The sequence below is a fragment of the Alternaria alternata genome (genome assembly GCF_001642055.1).
Source record: "Alternaria alternata strain SRC1lrK2f unplaced genomic scaffold CC77scaffold_22, whole genome shotgun sequence".
NCBI classification, from domain to species: domain Eukaryota; kingdom Fungi; phylum Ascomycota; class Dothideomycetes; order Pleosporales; family Pleosporaceae; genus Alternaria; species Alternaria alternata.
This window is the reverse complement of record NW_017306211.1, coordinates 1-15,476: the sequence shown is the minus strand read 5'-3', so window position 1 is coordinate 15,476 and position 15,476 is coordinate 1. Positions and strand designations below refer to the sequence as shown.

At 51.6% G+C, this 15,476-nt stretch overlaps 6 protein-coding genes across 6 annotated transcripts; 2 read left to right on the top strand and 4 right to left on the bottom strand.

The window, feature by feature from the left end:
- Positions 1-380: 380 nt before the first annotated feature.
- On the bottom strand, positions 381-1,872 carry CC77DRAFT_1043420 (hypothetical protein; the record flags this gene model as incomplete). Its single annotated transcript, XM_018527313.1, has 6 exons — positions 381-879; positions 925-989; positions 1,043-1,160; positions 1,222-1,515; positions 1,575-1,647; positions 1,699-1,872. The coding sequence occupies 6 exons, from the start codon at positions 1,870-1,872 to the stop codon at positions 467-469; spliced, it is 1,137 nt and encodes a 378-aa protein (XP_018381568.1). The 3' UTR covers positions 381-466.
- Positions 1,873-3,350: 1,478 nt separating this feature from the next.
- CC77DRAFT_1053372 (Cloroperoxidase) lies at positions 3,351-4,874 on the top strand (the record flags this gene model as incomplete). Its single annotated transcript, XM_018527746.1, has 6 exons — positions 3,351-3,608; positions 3,670-3,793; positions 3,841-4,063; positions 4,122-4,455; positions 4,505-4,662; positions 4,727-4,874. Coding segments are annotated over exons 1-6 (1,212 nt in total), but the record flags the coding sequence as incomplete, so codon positions are not given.
- A 715-nt stretch (positions 4,875-5,589) lies between these two features.
- Positions 5,590-7,339, bottom strand: CC77DRAFT_1078190 (hypothetical protein; the record flags this gene model as incomplete). Its single annotated transcript, XM_018529275.1, has 4 exons — positions 5,590-5,785; positions 5,864-5,899; positions 5,952-6,894; positions 6,949-7,339. Coding segments are annotated over 4 exons (1,566 nt in total), but the record flags the coding sequence as incomplete, so codon positions are not given.
- Positions 7,340-7,472: 133 nt separating this feature from the next.
- CC77DRAFT_1078187 (hypothetical protein) lies at positions 7,473-7,829 on the bottom strand (the record flags this gene model as incomplete). The annotated part of the gene is made up of 1 exon (XM_018529274.1): positions 7,473-7,829. One exon carries the CDS (start codon positions 7,827-7,829, stop codon positions 7,473-7,475), a length of 357 nt encoding a protein of 118 aa, XP_018381565.1.
- A 734-nt stretch (positions 7,830-8,563) lies between these two features.
- CC77DRAFT_1024052 (hypothetical protein) lies at positions 8,564-9,490 on the bottom strand. The gene has a single exon (XM_018525792.1). It carries the CDS (start codon positions 9,378-9,380, stop codon positions 8,709-8,711), a length of 672 nt encoding a protein of 223 aa, XP_018381564.1. The 5' UTR covers positions 9,381-9,490; the 3' UTR covers positions 8,564-8,708.
- Positions 9,491-12,136: 2,646 nt separating this feature from the next.
- Positions 12,137-13,498, top strand: CC77DRAFT_921059 (glycoside hydrolase; the record flags this gene model as incomplete). The annotated part of the gene is made up of 1 exon (XM_018533717.1): positions 12,137-13,498. A coding segment is annotated over one exon (1,362 nt), but the record flags the coding sequence as incomplete, so codon positions are not given.
- Between the last annotated feature and the right edge of the window lie 1,978 nt (positions 13,499-15,476).

Sequence of the window (15,476 nt, the reverse complement as noted above, 5' to 3'; positions counted from 1 at the left end):
GCAGTCGCCTGCTATTCTCAACACATACAGTCACTGCAGCGGCGCTCTCCTTCGAGCCCTGCATACCAATCGCGCCTTACAGCCATTTGAAGCGTTCGCGTCGTCTGGCCATAGACGATAGCCGTTTCTGGTCCCCAAACATCGGCACACAGATCACTAGGCAGACACATGTCTATGGGACCTCGCACTGGTGGTGCTTGCAATCGATGAAACGGAGTGCCTTAGCCTTCCAATACTTACTATGCATCGTCGCGTGACAAGAGTAGAGGGTAACTCGTACTTCTGTCAGCTTTCCATCTCCCAGCTAACTTGACACACCATGGCGACTTGGAAGATATCGGGTGCGAGTAAAGAGGTAAGGACTGTGATGATGATCATGTGTTCATAGACCTTGTGTATCAACAAAGCTGCACGCCTTCTAACCTCTATTCCTGTCCTTCTATATTTTTAAAGAGGCATATCGACCTCATACGTGCCAATTGGGTACATGGCGCTCGGCATGGTCTGGCAGAGATTCTGGAGACGAAGCAGTGATGCGCCCAGTCTCTTCGTCGACAGCGAGATCATCCAGCTGTACGTAGTTCCCTTGTGATCCACGTCCAAACACTTCCTTTACAGAATCTCCACATTCTCCACTGACCGTTATGTCTGGCGTCTTCTTGCTCGATTGTCTTGTGCTCATTGGGTTTCCCGAACTCGTAGCTTTGGAAGGGTACGATCGTGATTTGGTTCGTGATTTGGTTCTACTCGAGCCTGTGTAGCCTTCGAGCGCAGAGTTGACCGCATGCTTGAGGACGACGCGAAGTACAGGAATTGAGGTAGCGACGATGGCCATGGAGCACTCTGCCACTGCCCATATGATAGCATTGTATGATTCATCTGTACCTGTTAGCAAGGACCCGTACATATCTTGGAATGTCTTACATGATACATCCTGTGTAGTCAATTTCGCGATGTATGTGGATCTGACAATCGACGTGACTCCGGCTCTTCGGTCAAGTCAGCTCAGTCTGCTATTCGATCAAGCAATGCATGAACTCACAGTATTCCCAGACTCATGGCGACACATGCACCGATCTTCTCTGCGGTACGCATTTGCAGCTTCCAAAGGATCTTCCACGGCAACACAGCAAGAGAAAGATCCATAAGTGCTGACCACACTACGTCGCGTCGCAAGTCAGCAAGGGAATGGAGGTATTGACTTGAGAGCTGTTTGCTTACCAGCTTGGAAACGCCCATACACAACAGAGGGTTGCTTGTTGATGCACTCGCCCGGTATGAAGTCCACAAAAGTTTTGGCTAGCGGTTTGCATTGTACCCATGGTATGATGGTAGCAGGGATTGCAAAGATCGCTAGGGTAGATATTGCAAAGTAGACGTAGAGTCTGACCCATCCGTCCGTCAGCCGAAGCAAAGTGAGTCCGAAAGAGATCTTGCTCAGGGCGATCGCGATGGTGTATATCGTTAATTCTGCTGCGCCGATATACATCATCTTATCAAGATTGCGCAAGTCGACTAGCGTAAAGATTAGCGATCTGAGGTGTGAAATCCAAGACTCTGCTTTGGTGTCTTACGGTCAAGTGTATGTCCTCCGTAGCCCATATTGATAGACACTTGGTTGATGGAAACTTGGACCAGAAGTAAGATCTTTATCGTATAAGCGAACTGCTACTTGCATCGAGATGTTCTGACACTTACCCAAGCGACGACAAGTGTGCAGTCGTCTAGCCACAGCTTGCCTTGACGCCATCGAATATAAAGCCGAGGGAATAGAAAGGCAGCAGCGACGGAGAGCAGCGACCAGGTGACCACGGACATGAGTGGTCCATGGGTCTCTTTCGGGTTGCTAACCCAGTTCTCGATGCCGCTCATTTGGTTTGGATTCAAGAACGGCGAGAAGGAGAAGGAATTGAAGGATATGCTCCTTAGCGCTATATCAGAATCCAAGAGCGGTCATGACAGTACGATGCTGACGTGGGACAAGGATCAAGTTTATATCCAACGGCGTTGAGGAGAGGGTTGAGGATAGGGTTGCGGATGGATGTCATCCGCGTCGATAGTGGCCGGTGTTCACCCTTTTCCTTGAGTAGTGGGTACTCGGCTGAGAAGCCGTGTCCCATAATGCAAACTAGAACAGTGCGACAGCAGTTCTGAAGAGTAAGCGTTGCCAGATGGCTGTGGGGACGCTTAGAACTGTACGTAGGCATCGGGCAAGTTGCAACATTGGCCGGGCTGTTGGGCGACGTTAATGAAGGCGTCGTTCGCCGCCAATCATGCAGTGCGGGCTTCTGTGCGCGACGTTTGAACTGGCATACGCCTCTACTAAGAAGTCCGCGGCGGGTAAGGCAGCCTGCATAATCAGAAATTGAGATCATTTTGGGCTGGAATAGACGCAGTAGTAGTAGTCCATCTGTCAGTCCACTTGTGGCAGTATGTGCGACTGTTCCTGCACGTTGGTAGCATAAACAACAGCCTAGTCAGCAGATCAGCGCTGAACAGATCATGTCCGCTAGACCAGAAGCGCTAATTTCGGAAACGTCTTGGCCCGATCGATAATTGCCGGCGGGTATACAGAGAGCTCTCGCAGGAACGCGGAGATGGGATATAAGCTAATCGTGGTCACCCTTATAATAGTATGACAACGTACAAATTTCCGAGCTGTAAAAATGCAGTAGTACTCGCACCCTGGTTTTGTATCTGTCAAGTTGTTCTTATTCTTTTGTTGCGACGTTGTAGTGCGTGGGTTAGGGGCCCAGACTTGTGGCAAGCCGGGTTGGTGTTCTAAACTTTAATTCCAGCTTCTGCGTTGCTGCCAGAACAGAGAGAAAGAGAGAGATGCTAGGCACCGTGACGAGCCACAAGGGCCCGCAACAAAAGCCTCGACGGTCGAACCATGACGCTGGGGCGCAATATTCTCCCTGACCCGAGTCACTAGATCCAGCAGATCTCCCTGACCCGAGTCGCTAGATCCAGCAGATTCAGGAACGGACTGAACCCTGTGGCTGGCGCGAGCGGATCGCGGTTGTTTTAAGCCCTTGCACGGAAGGCACCGCGCGAAGATCTGCAAACCCTTATAGATTTGGCCCAATCGCAACCCGCGCCGAGAAAGCACACATGTCGATCACTCTGACCCAGGCCCTCCCCTTCTACAATTCCGAGCAAGTAAACCGGGTTGTAAGGACTGTGCTGAAGGGTACCTGACCCCAGATTGGCATCTCTGTCGGCGACATTTGGATGAGAATCATAGCGCCTCACGTGTACGCAGCACTCATTTGCCACTATGAAAGTTGAACAATTTCTACCTCTCGCCGACCGGACATTTCTCGCTTTTACTTCTCATCCTTTCTTCACACTCCTTCACATCTGAGATTGTTTCCGCAAACATGAAGGTCTCAGTACTATGCGGCGCGACTCTCTTCTCCTTGGCGACCTTCGCCTTTCCTGCGAGCATGCTCAAAGGTGACATCAGTGACGCGACCCTTGCGGAAATCACTGCTCTGACGGAGAGGATTGCAAGAGATTTAGAGAGCAAGCGATCGGGTGCCCACGTCAAACGTGCATTCGATGCAGAGGCTCAGCGCATCAGTACTACTGGTGATCACAGATACGTGAGTAGCGCTATTGGTATGCGCGACATGGAATCGCATTCGCTGATGGCTTCGTTACCAGATTGCGCCAGGCCCTAATGATCTCCGTGGACCTTGCCCTGGTATCAATGTTTTGGCAAACCACGGTTACATTCCCCGGAATGGCATCTCTACAATCACACAAATGACTACGGCCGCCAATGAGGGTTTGTGTTCCTTTAGTCTCTTATCTGCAGAGTGCTAACAATGTCAGTGTTTGGTATGGGCCTAGATCTATCAGGATTTCTAGCAGTCTACTCCGCCGTCATGGCAGGTGATCTCACCTCTTTTTCGATCGGAGGTAAACCCAAGTCAGGCGGGCTCCTAGGTGGTCTTACCTCATCACTCGGCCTTCTCGGTGAACCACAAGGCCTTAGTGCGTCACACAACCGCTTCGAGGTTGATGGATCACCCACCCGATCGGACTTGTACTCAACGTATGCTACCCAGCTTTCTCTCCCTTGTTGCATGGCCAGCTTAACTCATTACCCGTAGTGGCGACCCCGTATCCCTCAACTTGAGCTATTTCGAGCAGCTCCTCTCTATGCCTCTTGGCAAGAACGGCATTGACCCCTCCGTTATAACCCAGTTCCGCCTTGATCGCACAAGGCACTCAATCGCTACGAATGGTCATTACTTCTCAGGCCCGCTACAGGCCCTCGCGTTGAACCCCGCCACGTATCAATTCACCTACCGTTTCTTCGCCAACCACACTGCTGAGAACCCTGAGGGTTATCTCGATGCTAAGACGCTCATGTCGTTCCAGGGTGTTACCGGAGAGAAGGGTAATTACAAGTGGGCTCGTGGGCAAGAGAAGATTCCCGAAAACGTGAGTACCCATCGTGACACTATCTGCTTGCATACGCTAATGCCCATAGTGGTACCGCCGCGTTATCGGTGACGATTACAGCATCGCAGCGTTCGCTGCTGAAGCCGTTTCAATTGAACTACAACACCCCGAATTTTACCGGTTTGGTGGAAACACCGGCCAACCAAACACGTTCACTGGAGTCGATGTCGACGACTTGACAGGCAAGTGATATCTTTGTACAAAGTTCATGTGAGACAAATACTGACTTTGCACACCGATCTTCAGGCAACGTCTTCAATGCGCAGACACTCCTTGAGGGAAACAACCTAATGTGCCTTGCATTTCAGGCAGCTAGCGTTGGTGCTCCTGACGTTCTCCGCGGATTACTTGGCAACGTCTTGGTCGCTGTGCAAAAGTTGGCCTCTGTTCTAGACCCGATCATTGCAGAGCTTGGATGCCCTGAACTTGTCAAGTACGACCGAACCCTGTTCAACGCCTTCCCCGGTGCCGCTGGTGCGATATAGAGTGCGATTCTACACTTTGCGAACATATAGACTAAACTTTCTGGCTTCAAACCCTCGTTGTATTAATACTACAGATCTTTCATCTGCCTTGGTAATCCTTGTCCCGTGCATGCCGCATACCAGCGAAGTGTCTGCCACTACCTCACATCACTCAAACTCTCACCCACAGGTCCTTCATAAACATCGGGTATTGTCTCTCTATCTCCTCCAACCTCTCCCTCTTTTTCATTTTAGCCTCCTCGCTTGCGAAAATTGTAGCTTCGATATCGCGCACTTCAGCTTGCTCTCCGTTATATAGACCATTATAACCTACATCGTTCTCGATTAAACTACAAACCTCGCCAACCTCCCACCACCAATCAACACTTATAACATGCACTCAGCCACTAAGTATCCACAACTACGTATGCTTCACATTTAACTGCAGCGCATGTATACTATTACGAGGTGCCGCAATGCTAGGGAGTGTAGGTGCCTCCGCAGGAGGCTTCGGAATGCACTGTCAGCATAGATAATAGGCAAGACTGACAGTCCGTCAGATGCACATCTTTCGGCCATCACTAATACGCAAGTGAAAGAGAGGTACACTATTGGATTGTTCCCCTACGGTTTTAACAATATACCTAGATCAATTACATTTGCCATATCCGGCGTTACATCCAGTACCGCAATGCGCCGAGGTTGTGCCGCAGAAACCAGACACACCGCAACATTGGCCATTGAAGGGCCCAGTGGCACAAGTCATCCCACTGTTCTTCGGACCACAGCTGCCATCGAGCGTGGGGATCTTTCCAGTCATGCAAGAGTTGGAGAACGAAGTTTGGCTGGAATCATGTTAGCGTTGTGTCCACAACATGGAAAGGGAAAGTAATGGGTGACAGAGAAAACTAGCAAACACTTACCAGCCCTGGGCGCAGTGATTTACTGTGGATCCGCAACTGTATTTGATCAGCTCTCGGTCAATTTTAAACAGGAAGATCTGTGACTTACCTTCCAGTAGAAGAACAACAACCACCGAAGGCCGATTTTGCGCAAGCTATCAAAAGTGAGTCAGGGTTCCAAGGCCTATCTCGTCGTTCGATCAGAGCAAACTTACTGTATTTTTTGGACCCTCCGCATGTACTGTCCGGGGAAACGCCGCCTGGGTTGGTGCCCGACGTCGTGCACAATCCAAAGGCGCTCTGACACCCAGTGGTGCAGTGTCCAGTCGTACTACCGCAGCTACCGAAGCTGGAACAGCAGTTTCCGAACGTACTTCCCGTACAAGTTTGTCCCTTGGAGCCTCCGCAATTACCGTCCGTTGAGATCTTGTCGCTGCCGGTCGGACATGTACCAAAAGAAGCCTGGCAACCAGCCGAACAAAACGCCGTCGTGCTGCCACAATATCCGGAAGCAGAACAGCAATCTCCGAAAGCACTTCCTTTGCACGTGTAGCCGTTCGAGCCTCCACAGCTTGCGTCAGGTGAGATTTTGCTACCCCCAGAGCAAGTGCCAAACGTGCTCTGGCATCCGGTAGAACAATGGTCAGTGGTAGACCCGCAACTACCGTATTTCGAACAGCAGTTTCCAAAGATACCACCAGCACACGTATAGCCGTTAGTACCGCCGCATGAGCCATCAGGTGAGACTTTGCTGTTGCCAGTGCAAGTTCCGAATTGGCTTTGGCATCCAGCCTGACAGTGATCAGTAGTAGTGCCGCAACTTCCGTACTTCGAGCAGCAAGTTCCAAAGGTACTGCCAACGCAGGTATACCCAGTCGTGCCACCGCATGAGCCGTCCGGAGAGACGTTACCGCCGGTGCAGGTACCGAATTTACTTTGGCACCCAGCTTTACAGTGTCCATCAGTACTGCCGCAGAAGCCAAAACTCGAGCAACAGTCACCTTGCGGTGAGCCTTTGCATACAAAGCCGTTCTGCCCTCCACAAGTGCCATCTAAACGTGATTAGCAAGATACTGGGATACGAAAGCAACTGTAGCAAGACTCACCAGGGCTCACATCGCCTGGCTTTGGCGTTGGAGCAACCACGGCGACTGTGCAGTTTCCATATCCCGGCATGCAACCGGTACCGCAGAATCCAGCTCCCATGCCACACTTGCCCGTACTCGCGCAACAAAATCCCCAGGCGACGTTGCAGACTTTGTTGTCATTAGCAGGGCCGCACAATCCGTCCGTGGTGTTTCCATAGTAGTAGAACGGCAACGGCGACGCTCCTCCAGGGGCTGCGGTGGGTGGCGTGAAGGTGCAATTTCCATACTGACAGTTGCCAGTGCCGCAGAAATCCGATCCCGTGCCGCACGTACTCGTACTCTTGCCGCAGCAATCACCCCATTTGCCTCCGCACTTCTTGTCACCGGTCGCAGAGCCACATTTGCCGTCGAGGGAGTAGGCGCTGGGGTCGTTTACGGCGCACAAACCGCCGGCGCAGGTTCCCGCGGCGCAATCTGCTCTAGAAGATGATGTCGTCAGCTTTACTATGGTGTATTTCCTCCACGATCAAAGGTAAGTATTCTTACTTGGTGTTGCCGCACTTCCACGTCTGTGAGTTACAGCACTGTCCGCCCGGATACCCCAAACAGGATTTGCCCGAGTCTGCCTTACATGTACCATCCGACGAAGTCGGTACAACATTGCCCGACACGCAATACTGCTTCCCGGCTTGGATGCTGGTGCAATCCGGGTCGAGCAGCGGATTGAGAAGGAAGAACTTCTCGAGGCTGGTCTCGTACTTTGTAGCCAGTTCCGTGCAGGTGTAGTACGATACCATTGGAGGCGCGGTGGCATTGTAACGACATCGAACTTCAGCCAACACCGGCAGAATGGCTAGCAATTGCAAGAGCAAAGGCAAAGAACGGTAAAGCGAGGCCATGATGCTTCTTAGTGGCTGCGGAGCATCGAGGTAGGAGCTCTCGTCTATGTCTATCTACCTACATGCTTGTACTCCTGAGGTAGCGTCTTGCTTTTCACATCCATGCTAGTATTCCTTGGTGTCAAGGTCGATGCTAATATGGAAGGTTACATTTCAATGCACGCTAGTCGCTGGGCCCACGTCAGGACTTGCGGCGCAGCCCGCGTTTCTGCATGCAGACCCCTCCTCCGGAACCCTGTCAAAGTTGACCATTTTTCATCTTCAGCCTATACGAGGGGACAGATCCAGGGTAGCAGAATCTGAGAGCACGTGTGGCGGTCCTACAGTCCTCTCCCTGATTAAGCTGCGTAGCGTCCTTTTGAGCGAATAGAGAGGCACAAATAAAGCCTCTGCAAGGGATAAACAGCGCTAAACAACGCCTTATTTCTTAGTTTTCTTCCTTTACAGGGTATTGAACACGCAAGCAGGGGCAGAAGTGGGTCTTGTAGGGGTGTACAACGAATAGAAGAGGAGGAATCCTCAGAAAAGGCGCTACGCAGTTCAACTGGGGGGAGGACTGTATCTGTCCCGTAATTCCTCAGGATCCTCGTTCCTGCATACACGCACCATTTTCTGGAATCCTGGCGAAGGATTATTGCATGTCACCATATCTGAGGGCATAAATCCAGGATTAGGGGGTAGAAAAATCCGAGAGCACGTTTAGAGGCAGTCCTACGTTGAGATGGCGGTGTTGAGTATCTCCTATCTGTCCGGCCTTTTTTCCATGATCCTTGTGGTATCCCCTTTCATGTGCCCCAACATAGAGTCAAACCAGACTATCGTTCTTAGAGAATATCCGCCCCCCGAGCTGACCTCCACTTTGTCGTTGGACGGGTGAGTTCACTGAGAGGCAGACTGTTTCTTGACCCTAATCTCCACATTTTCCCAAATCCATGCACATTTCTCTCCATCACCCGCAGGGTCCTCCACAACGTTGACCGCGAATCCTTGCTGGCCGGATACTTCCCCCACGGAGCCTCCCGTAATCATGTCGAAGAAGAACCGTGCGCGCTGTTGATTCGATGGGTCTGTTACATCCATGCACCGCAGAAGAAGCTTGCGCAGGGGAAGCGCATAGGCGTGAACGGCCTGGATGAATTGCCGAACAGAGATCGGCTGTCCGTCTGCGTTCTCAATGAGCAGTTGTGCTGGCCGAAGATGCTTTGTATCCGAATCGTGCCAGTGCCACCAGCTTTGCAGTGGTTCAATCGTGATTTCCAGGCGTGATTTTGGAGGATACATTGCCGTCTCGTCAAGCTGTGACTTGCTGGACTCCTCGGTAAGTGGGCGCCATTGCAAAACTCCTTCGTCGTCCGGTCCAAAGACCTGTACGTCCAATGGAGAATCTAGTACAGACCATTTTAACCTATTGAAAATATCGTTTGGCTCTGGACCTGATGACGTTGGTGCTACTGGAGGTGGTCCGGATTGGAGCAGATGAGGTGGGATGTCGGCTGCATTCCATCGGGGAGGGTACCAGTCCATGTCCATCTGTGGTATCTCTGTAGGCATAATGCTATTCTTGGTTCGGTAGACTGGTTTTAGGGTGGATGGCAGCAAATATCGACACCTGTCAGATGTTCTCAAGTAGAGGGCGAGATTGTTGGCAGGTGGGGTTGAATATGTGTTTGGCTGAATCACGGCCCTGAAGCGAAATGAGTCCCGGTTATATACAACGAAATTCTGAGACCTAGGCCCTTTTCGGGATTCCCGATGCAGGGTGGCTCGCTTAGCATCGCCGCGCCACCAGACTGCAGTGGGAGCTACCTAATGATTGGCTGAGAGAGAAATCCATTGAAGGAGTCCCTTTGCTCGAGGCCCAAATAGAGGTCAACTCTCTGGGCACAGTATCCGAGCATTACGGTGGAAGGCCTCACGCGGGTGACATAATTTCCCGCACACCTATAACTCCGCCGGGTTGCGCGGTATACAATGCTACAACAACGCAACTAAAAGATAAACTAGATAGACAGAATTGTAGAGCAAGGAAGATAACATAGATCTTGTTATGTTCAAATACTTAACCTTCTATATTCTGAGACTGTAACACCGATGTAGAAGGTGGTGTTGTTGATGTTGCTGCTGGTCACCCGCGCGGGCCTTATGTCGCAAGCAACCTTCTAATTCAGGAATCGAGCCTCGGATAGAATCCTTCGAGCCTTAGATAGAATTCTTGGGTTAGTGTAGCCCTAAGGAGATTGATATCTTCGACCCGTTCAGCCGATGGGTAATAGTACAACATAAGACATCCTTTTCTACTGTGTTGCGGCCATACGAGATCCATTCTGCAACTCACTCATTCTTGCAATGGACTCTTTTCGCTCTTTGAAGACGTCTTTCTTTGGTGTATTATCCTATGTTCTTTTGCTCTTGCATTCTACCAATGGCCAATATATTCAGGACTACCAGTACGTTGTCTCCACGATCTCGCATGTAATTTTCACTTACAACCTATGAAACAGATGGTTTGCGATCAATGGCGTCGTTACGCGTAAGTATACTCCGTCTTGATCCACTTTATCACTGTCAATGCTAACAACCTTTGCTTCCAGCATTTTGGCGGAGAACAGCTCTGGACGTCCCGACAGCTGTAGTCATCCCCCAGAATTTGGTCGCTATCTACTACAACTGTCATTATATGCGATCAATCTGTCAGAACAACCTCAACTGGTTGGCCGGTCCACGTGGGCAAGGCAGATCGCTCGTCCAATATGTTGGCGGGGGAAACGTGAACGTGTATGCCTTCGATATCTTCCACGCCAAGGCCGATCACAGAGGCAATAGAATGTGCCCTGGCAACTGGAAGGCCACTCATCCATGCCCTGAAAGAAACGCTGCAGGCGTTCTCATTCAGCCGCCCGTCATGCCTGGCCCTTGGGGGTCTACCTTGAGGGAGACCATCGATCCTTTGCAATTAAACGAAATCGAGGCAGAATACAGGGTAGACCCTCAGACAGGCGAAAGGACGCTTCTCCAGCGAAGTGGTCGATATTATACGTGCGAAGAATGGCCACCAAGAAGGTATTACTCCTTATGTCTGACGTGTGCCCCGAAAATACTGATAGTTCTTGAAGTTTTGTGGAAGGCGGCGTAGGTACTCCTCGACAAGGAGTCACGCCTGAAGGCGACGGCGGTAGAGGAGACACTTTTTGCGCGCCAAAACAAATGGACTCCAATTGCGCTGGTGAAACAGTGCCGAAGGAAGAAGCAATCAGATCTGAACAAGGTGCGTACCCAGTATCACGTCATCTCCTCACATACTCATCAGATTTGTTAGATTGGCAAGGAGCAGCTCATCTATCTATTGGCAACAAACTGCGAGCCATCGCCAGAAACGAAGCCGGCAGGACCACCCAAACACAGCTTGACAACACGGCTGTCTTCATAACTGTGCTATTCTTGAATGACCCAGCGGGTCATCCTGCAGGCTGTAAGTAGATTTATCATGTTACTCGAAGCCATGCTGACATAATTGGCCGATAGATCAAATACCGCGTACTGGCGAGACGTCAGACGTAAGCATCACGAAGCGTGCTGATGGCGCTGATCCTAATGGCACGCCCATCGAGAGGTTACGATACATGTCCAGCTTGACCTGGGAAGACGTCCGCAAGTGGAAAGGCGAGCACTGGGCAGTGACTCTCAATGGAAGCACCGTGATGTCCAACGCTACCGGTGCATTCCTGGAGGAGAAAATTGCCAGTGACGACTTTTATGCCAAAGGTGGCAACTTCATGTTCGACCAAGGTTTCCAAATGGGCTCCAACCAGTCCATCCCTGGCGAAGAGTCAGGCTCGAACTCTTCACATGTCGGACATACATCGGTTCCGGTCACGACCAACAGTAGCAGAATATCGGATCACTCGGCGGACCCCCTTGACCCGAACGATACGAGAATGCAGCGAGGTCATCGGGAACCTCGAGAGCCGATTCCAGATATCCTGAACCTAGGAACAGTACATATCCTAGGCAATATTGACCGAGGAAGCGGAGTCCTTCAGTCTGTGGACGGGCCCAATAATTCCAGCACATCTGGCACCAACGATTTTGTCAACACCACCTCGCAAGATCGAAGCAGCTCCCAATCTAAGCGAGCACACTTTAGACGACACGTTTCCGCCCATCAGCACGACACTTCCCATCACCACGGCACTTCTCACCAACATGAAGCTGTCGAAGCACAAGTTCTTGCCGTGGAAGACCAAGAAAAGCAAATTACCAGCCCCAACACTACCCCACTCACTCTGTCGCTTCACAAGCGCGTCGATGGTCCGATTCAGTGTGGCCCAGGCTCGCCGTGTAAAGACAACAGCTGCTGCGGTCCAGAAGGCAAGTGTGGTTACAAAGAACATAACTGTGGTGCCGGCTGCACGTCCAACTGCGACGCCAAAGCAATGTGCGGTATCGATTCAGCTGATGGCAAAACCCCTTGCGCTCTCAAGCTCTGCTGCAGCTACTACGGTTGGTGCGGGACCGAAGATGTGCACTGCTACGATCCCGAGCCGCAATTCGGCAAAACGCCATGCCAGCAAGGTTTTGGGTCGTGCCAGAAGTATCCATCTCCATCATGCAGTGGAAATTCTGCGTCTACAGGCCGCAGAGTTGGATATTATGCAGGCTGGAATACCCGGGAGAGACTTTGCGACAAAGTCAGTCCATCGCAGATCAACACCAAGGGACTGACGCATCTGTTTTACTCATTCGTCTTTTTCGACCCAAGCAGTTTCAACATCGTCCCGATGAACGCGGCGGATGTGGACTTATACAGAGAGTTTACAAAGCTCGCGACAAACGGCCTGCAAACTTGGGTGGCGATAGGAGGCTGGAGCTTTTCCGATAAGGGGCCGTATCGCACTGCTTGGAGCGATATGTGTGGTTCAGCTGCGAACCGCGCTGCGTTCATCAAGTCGACAATTGCCTTCATGGAGCAATATGGCTTTCAGGGCGCGGATCTCGACTGGGAATATCCCGAGGAAGTGAATAGAGGTGGTCGACCAGGCGATGCCGACAACCTGGTGCTGTTGGTCAAAGAGATGCAAGCTGCGTTTGCTGGACGCTTTGGCCTGTCATTGACACTAGCGCCCGACTACTGGTATTTACGTGGCTTCAAACCGAAAGCTATGGAGCCGTATGTTGACTTCTTCGGCTTTATGGCTTACGATCTTCATGGCCCATGGGACACCGATGTAAAGGCACTTGGTTCCATTGTCCGCCCCCAGACCGACATCACCGAAATCTACCAAAACTTCAAGCCTCTCTGGTTCGACGGCGTCGATCCAAAGAAAGTCAACATGGGTCTCGCATATTACGGGCGCAGCTACAAACTCGCAGATGCCTCCTGCAGCAAGATGGGATGTGCTTTCAAAGGCCCAGGCGCTGCCGGAGAATGCACTGCCTTTGAAGGTGTCCTGTCGAATCGCGAGATTCAGTCAATGATCGAGAAGGAGGGGATTACGCCATACTTCAATCAGACTGCCATGGTCAAGTATTTTACCTATGCGGGTGATAGTTGGGTCGGCTACGACGACGACGAAACGCTTACGCTCAAAGAATTATTCGCGAATTCCTTGTGCCTCGGTGGGCTCATGATTTGGTCCATTGATTACGACGCACAGGCAGGCGCCCAGCTTCCAAGCGACACTGGGAACGACAAGGACCTTGTCTGGGTCTCGCCTGAGATCTGGAAGCAGCCGAATCCGCAAGTCTACTGTCAATTCCCATGTACGGTCGTGCTTCCACCATTCCAGGGTGTTACCACGACGACGGCATATCCACTGGTAACTGTCACGAGCTCAGGATACACGACGACTATCACGAGGCCACCGATGACTATTTCCATTTGGTGGATCTCAACGATTGTCGTTGGGCAGTCGTCTGGCGACAAGACTATTACACCCGGCGTTACACTGCTGACAACCAAGACCTGGCCTGCGTTTGAGACGACTGACTCTGCGGGACGTGTCTTCCACACAAGGGCCACGGAGACACCCAGTCCACCACCGCCGTTCATATCTTCTGCAATTCCTCGCATCACTTTCATCTCTGGCCTTCCGGTACGGCCAACAACAACGCCTTACCCTACACCGTGCGCAACGCTTCCAGGACTTTGTACACCCGGCGAAGAAGAACAAGAAGGTCCTGATGATGAAAATGATGATGACAACACCCCAGGTGGCCACAAAGGAGACGGAGGCTGTACAGGCGATGACTGCGATTCTGGCGGCTGCGGCAGCTCCTGCGGCGGTTGCAAATTGGGGCTACTCTGCAACATCTGCATTGGCTTCAATTGCGTGCCGAACGTGGGATGCCACGGGCTCAACTGCTTGTCATGCAAAGGCCCCTTGTGCAACCTTTGCACAGGCGCAAACTGCTCTGGCTGCAAAGGGCCAGAATGCACCACTTGCAAGGGCGAGGACTGCGTCTCTTGCAAGAGGGGTAAGTGCGGTAGCACTACTTGCACGGATCTTCAGTGTCAACCAGGCACACAGCCAGACGATCCGGATGAAGAAGAAGATGAGGAGAACGATGAAGACGGAAAATGCCAGTGGAACGGCGGCGGAGATTCAGATGACGGCGGCGGTGATGGAGGCAGTGGCGGCTCTGGCGGCTCTGGCGGAACGGTTCCAGGAAGCGGCAACACCCAGGTTCCAACAAGTAGCACCCGAAAGGTCTCCGGCATAATGCCCTCAGAAACCAGCGCCGGAGGCGGCGGCGGAAGCACCACCACCAAGCCATCCGCAACCCCCATCCAAACCCCTGACTTCTCCAACCCGAGCACCAATACGAATGCGTGCTACGACAACGGCCAAATGGCCACGCGCGAGCACATTCTCCAAGCCGCGGACATATTCTGCAAGACATACGACGGCGTCGTCTTCGCAAACTCCTTCCAAGCCGCCGTGGTCGGTTTTGGCTGGCAAGAAGTGCACAAGTCCGGGCTCAACATTCTAATCCGGCTCGAAGCAAAGTACAACTGCCGCTGGCAAATGAACGCGGACGAATGCGTTAAACAGTTCACCGCGCTCGTAGACGGGTGCGACCAAGAAGGTATCATTGACAAGCAAGGCGGCGTCCGACAGAACAACTGTCTCCTCTGGCAAATCGACCCAGAGCAAAACAACGACGTCGAGCCACCTCCAGCCCCAGAACCCGAGCCTGAACCCGAGCCACCAAGACCTAGCGTGCCTGAAACCAAAGAGAATCGCCAACCAAGGTTCGATCTCTATGCATCTTCAACAACTAGAGCGAATGGGATTTCCTGGTGGAACGCACGGTACGGTCAACAGGGAGTTGCCTACTACGAAGACTACAGCACATGCAGTGTAGCTTTTGGGTGGGAGAACGGGAACGTTATTAGAGACGCTTCTATGCCGAACTCGATCAAGGGTATTACAAAAGTCTTCAGTGACACGTGCGACTACGTTTCTTCTATTGACCACAAGGATGCTAAGGATGGTGATCGGGTCGGGGAGTTGAAGTGTAGCAAGTACGCTTCTGCGACTTGTAGAAGAGCAGATAAGGTAGCTACGTGCGGCCTAACGAACTATCTCCTTCGTGTTACATGTACTTGGGATTATTAGATTAGTACAATTTTAATTTAACTACTAC

Excerpts from the sequence above, each read along its gene's own strand:
- CC77DRAFT_1024052 (XM_018525792.1), bottom strand. The coding sequence starts at position 9,380 with ATGCCTACAGAGATACCACAGATGGACATGGACTGGTACCCTCCCCGA.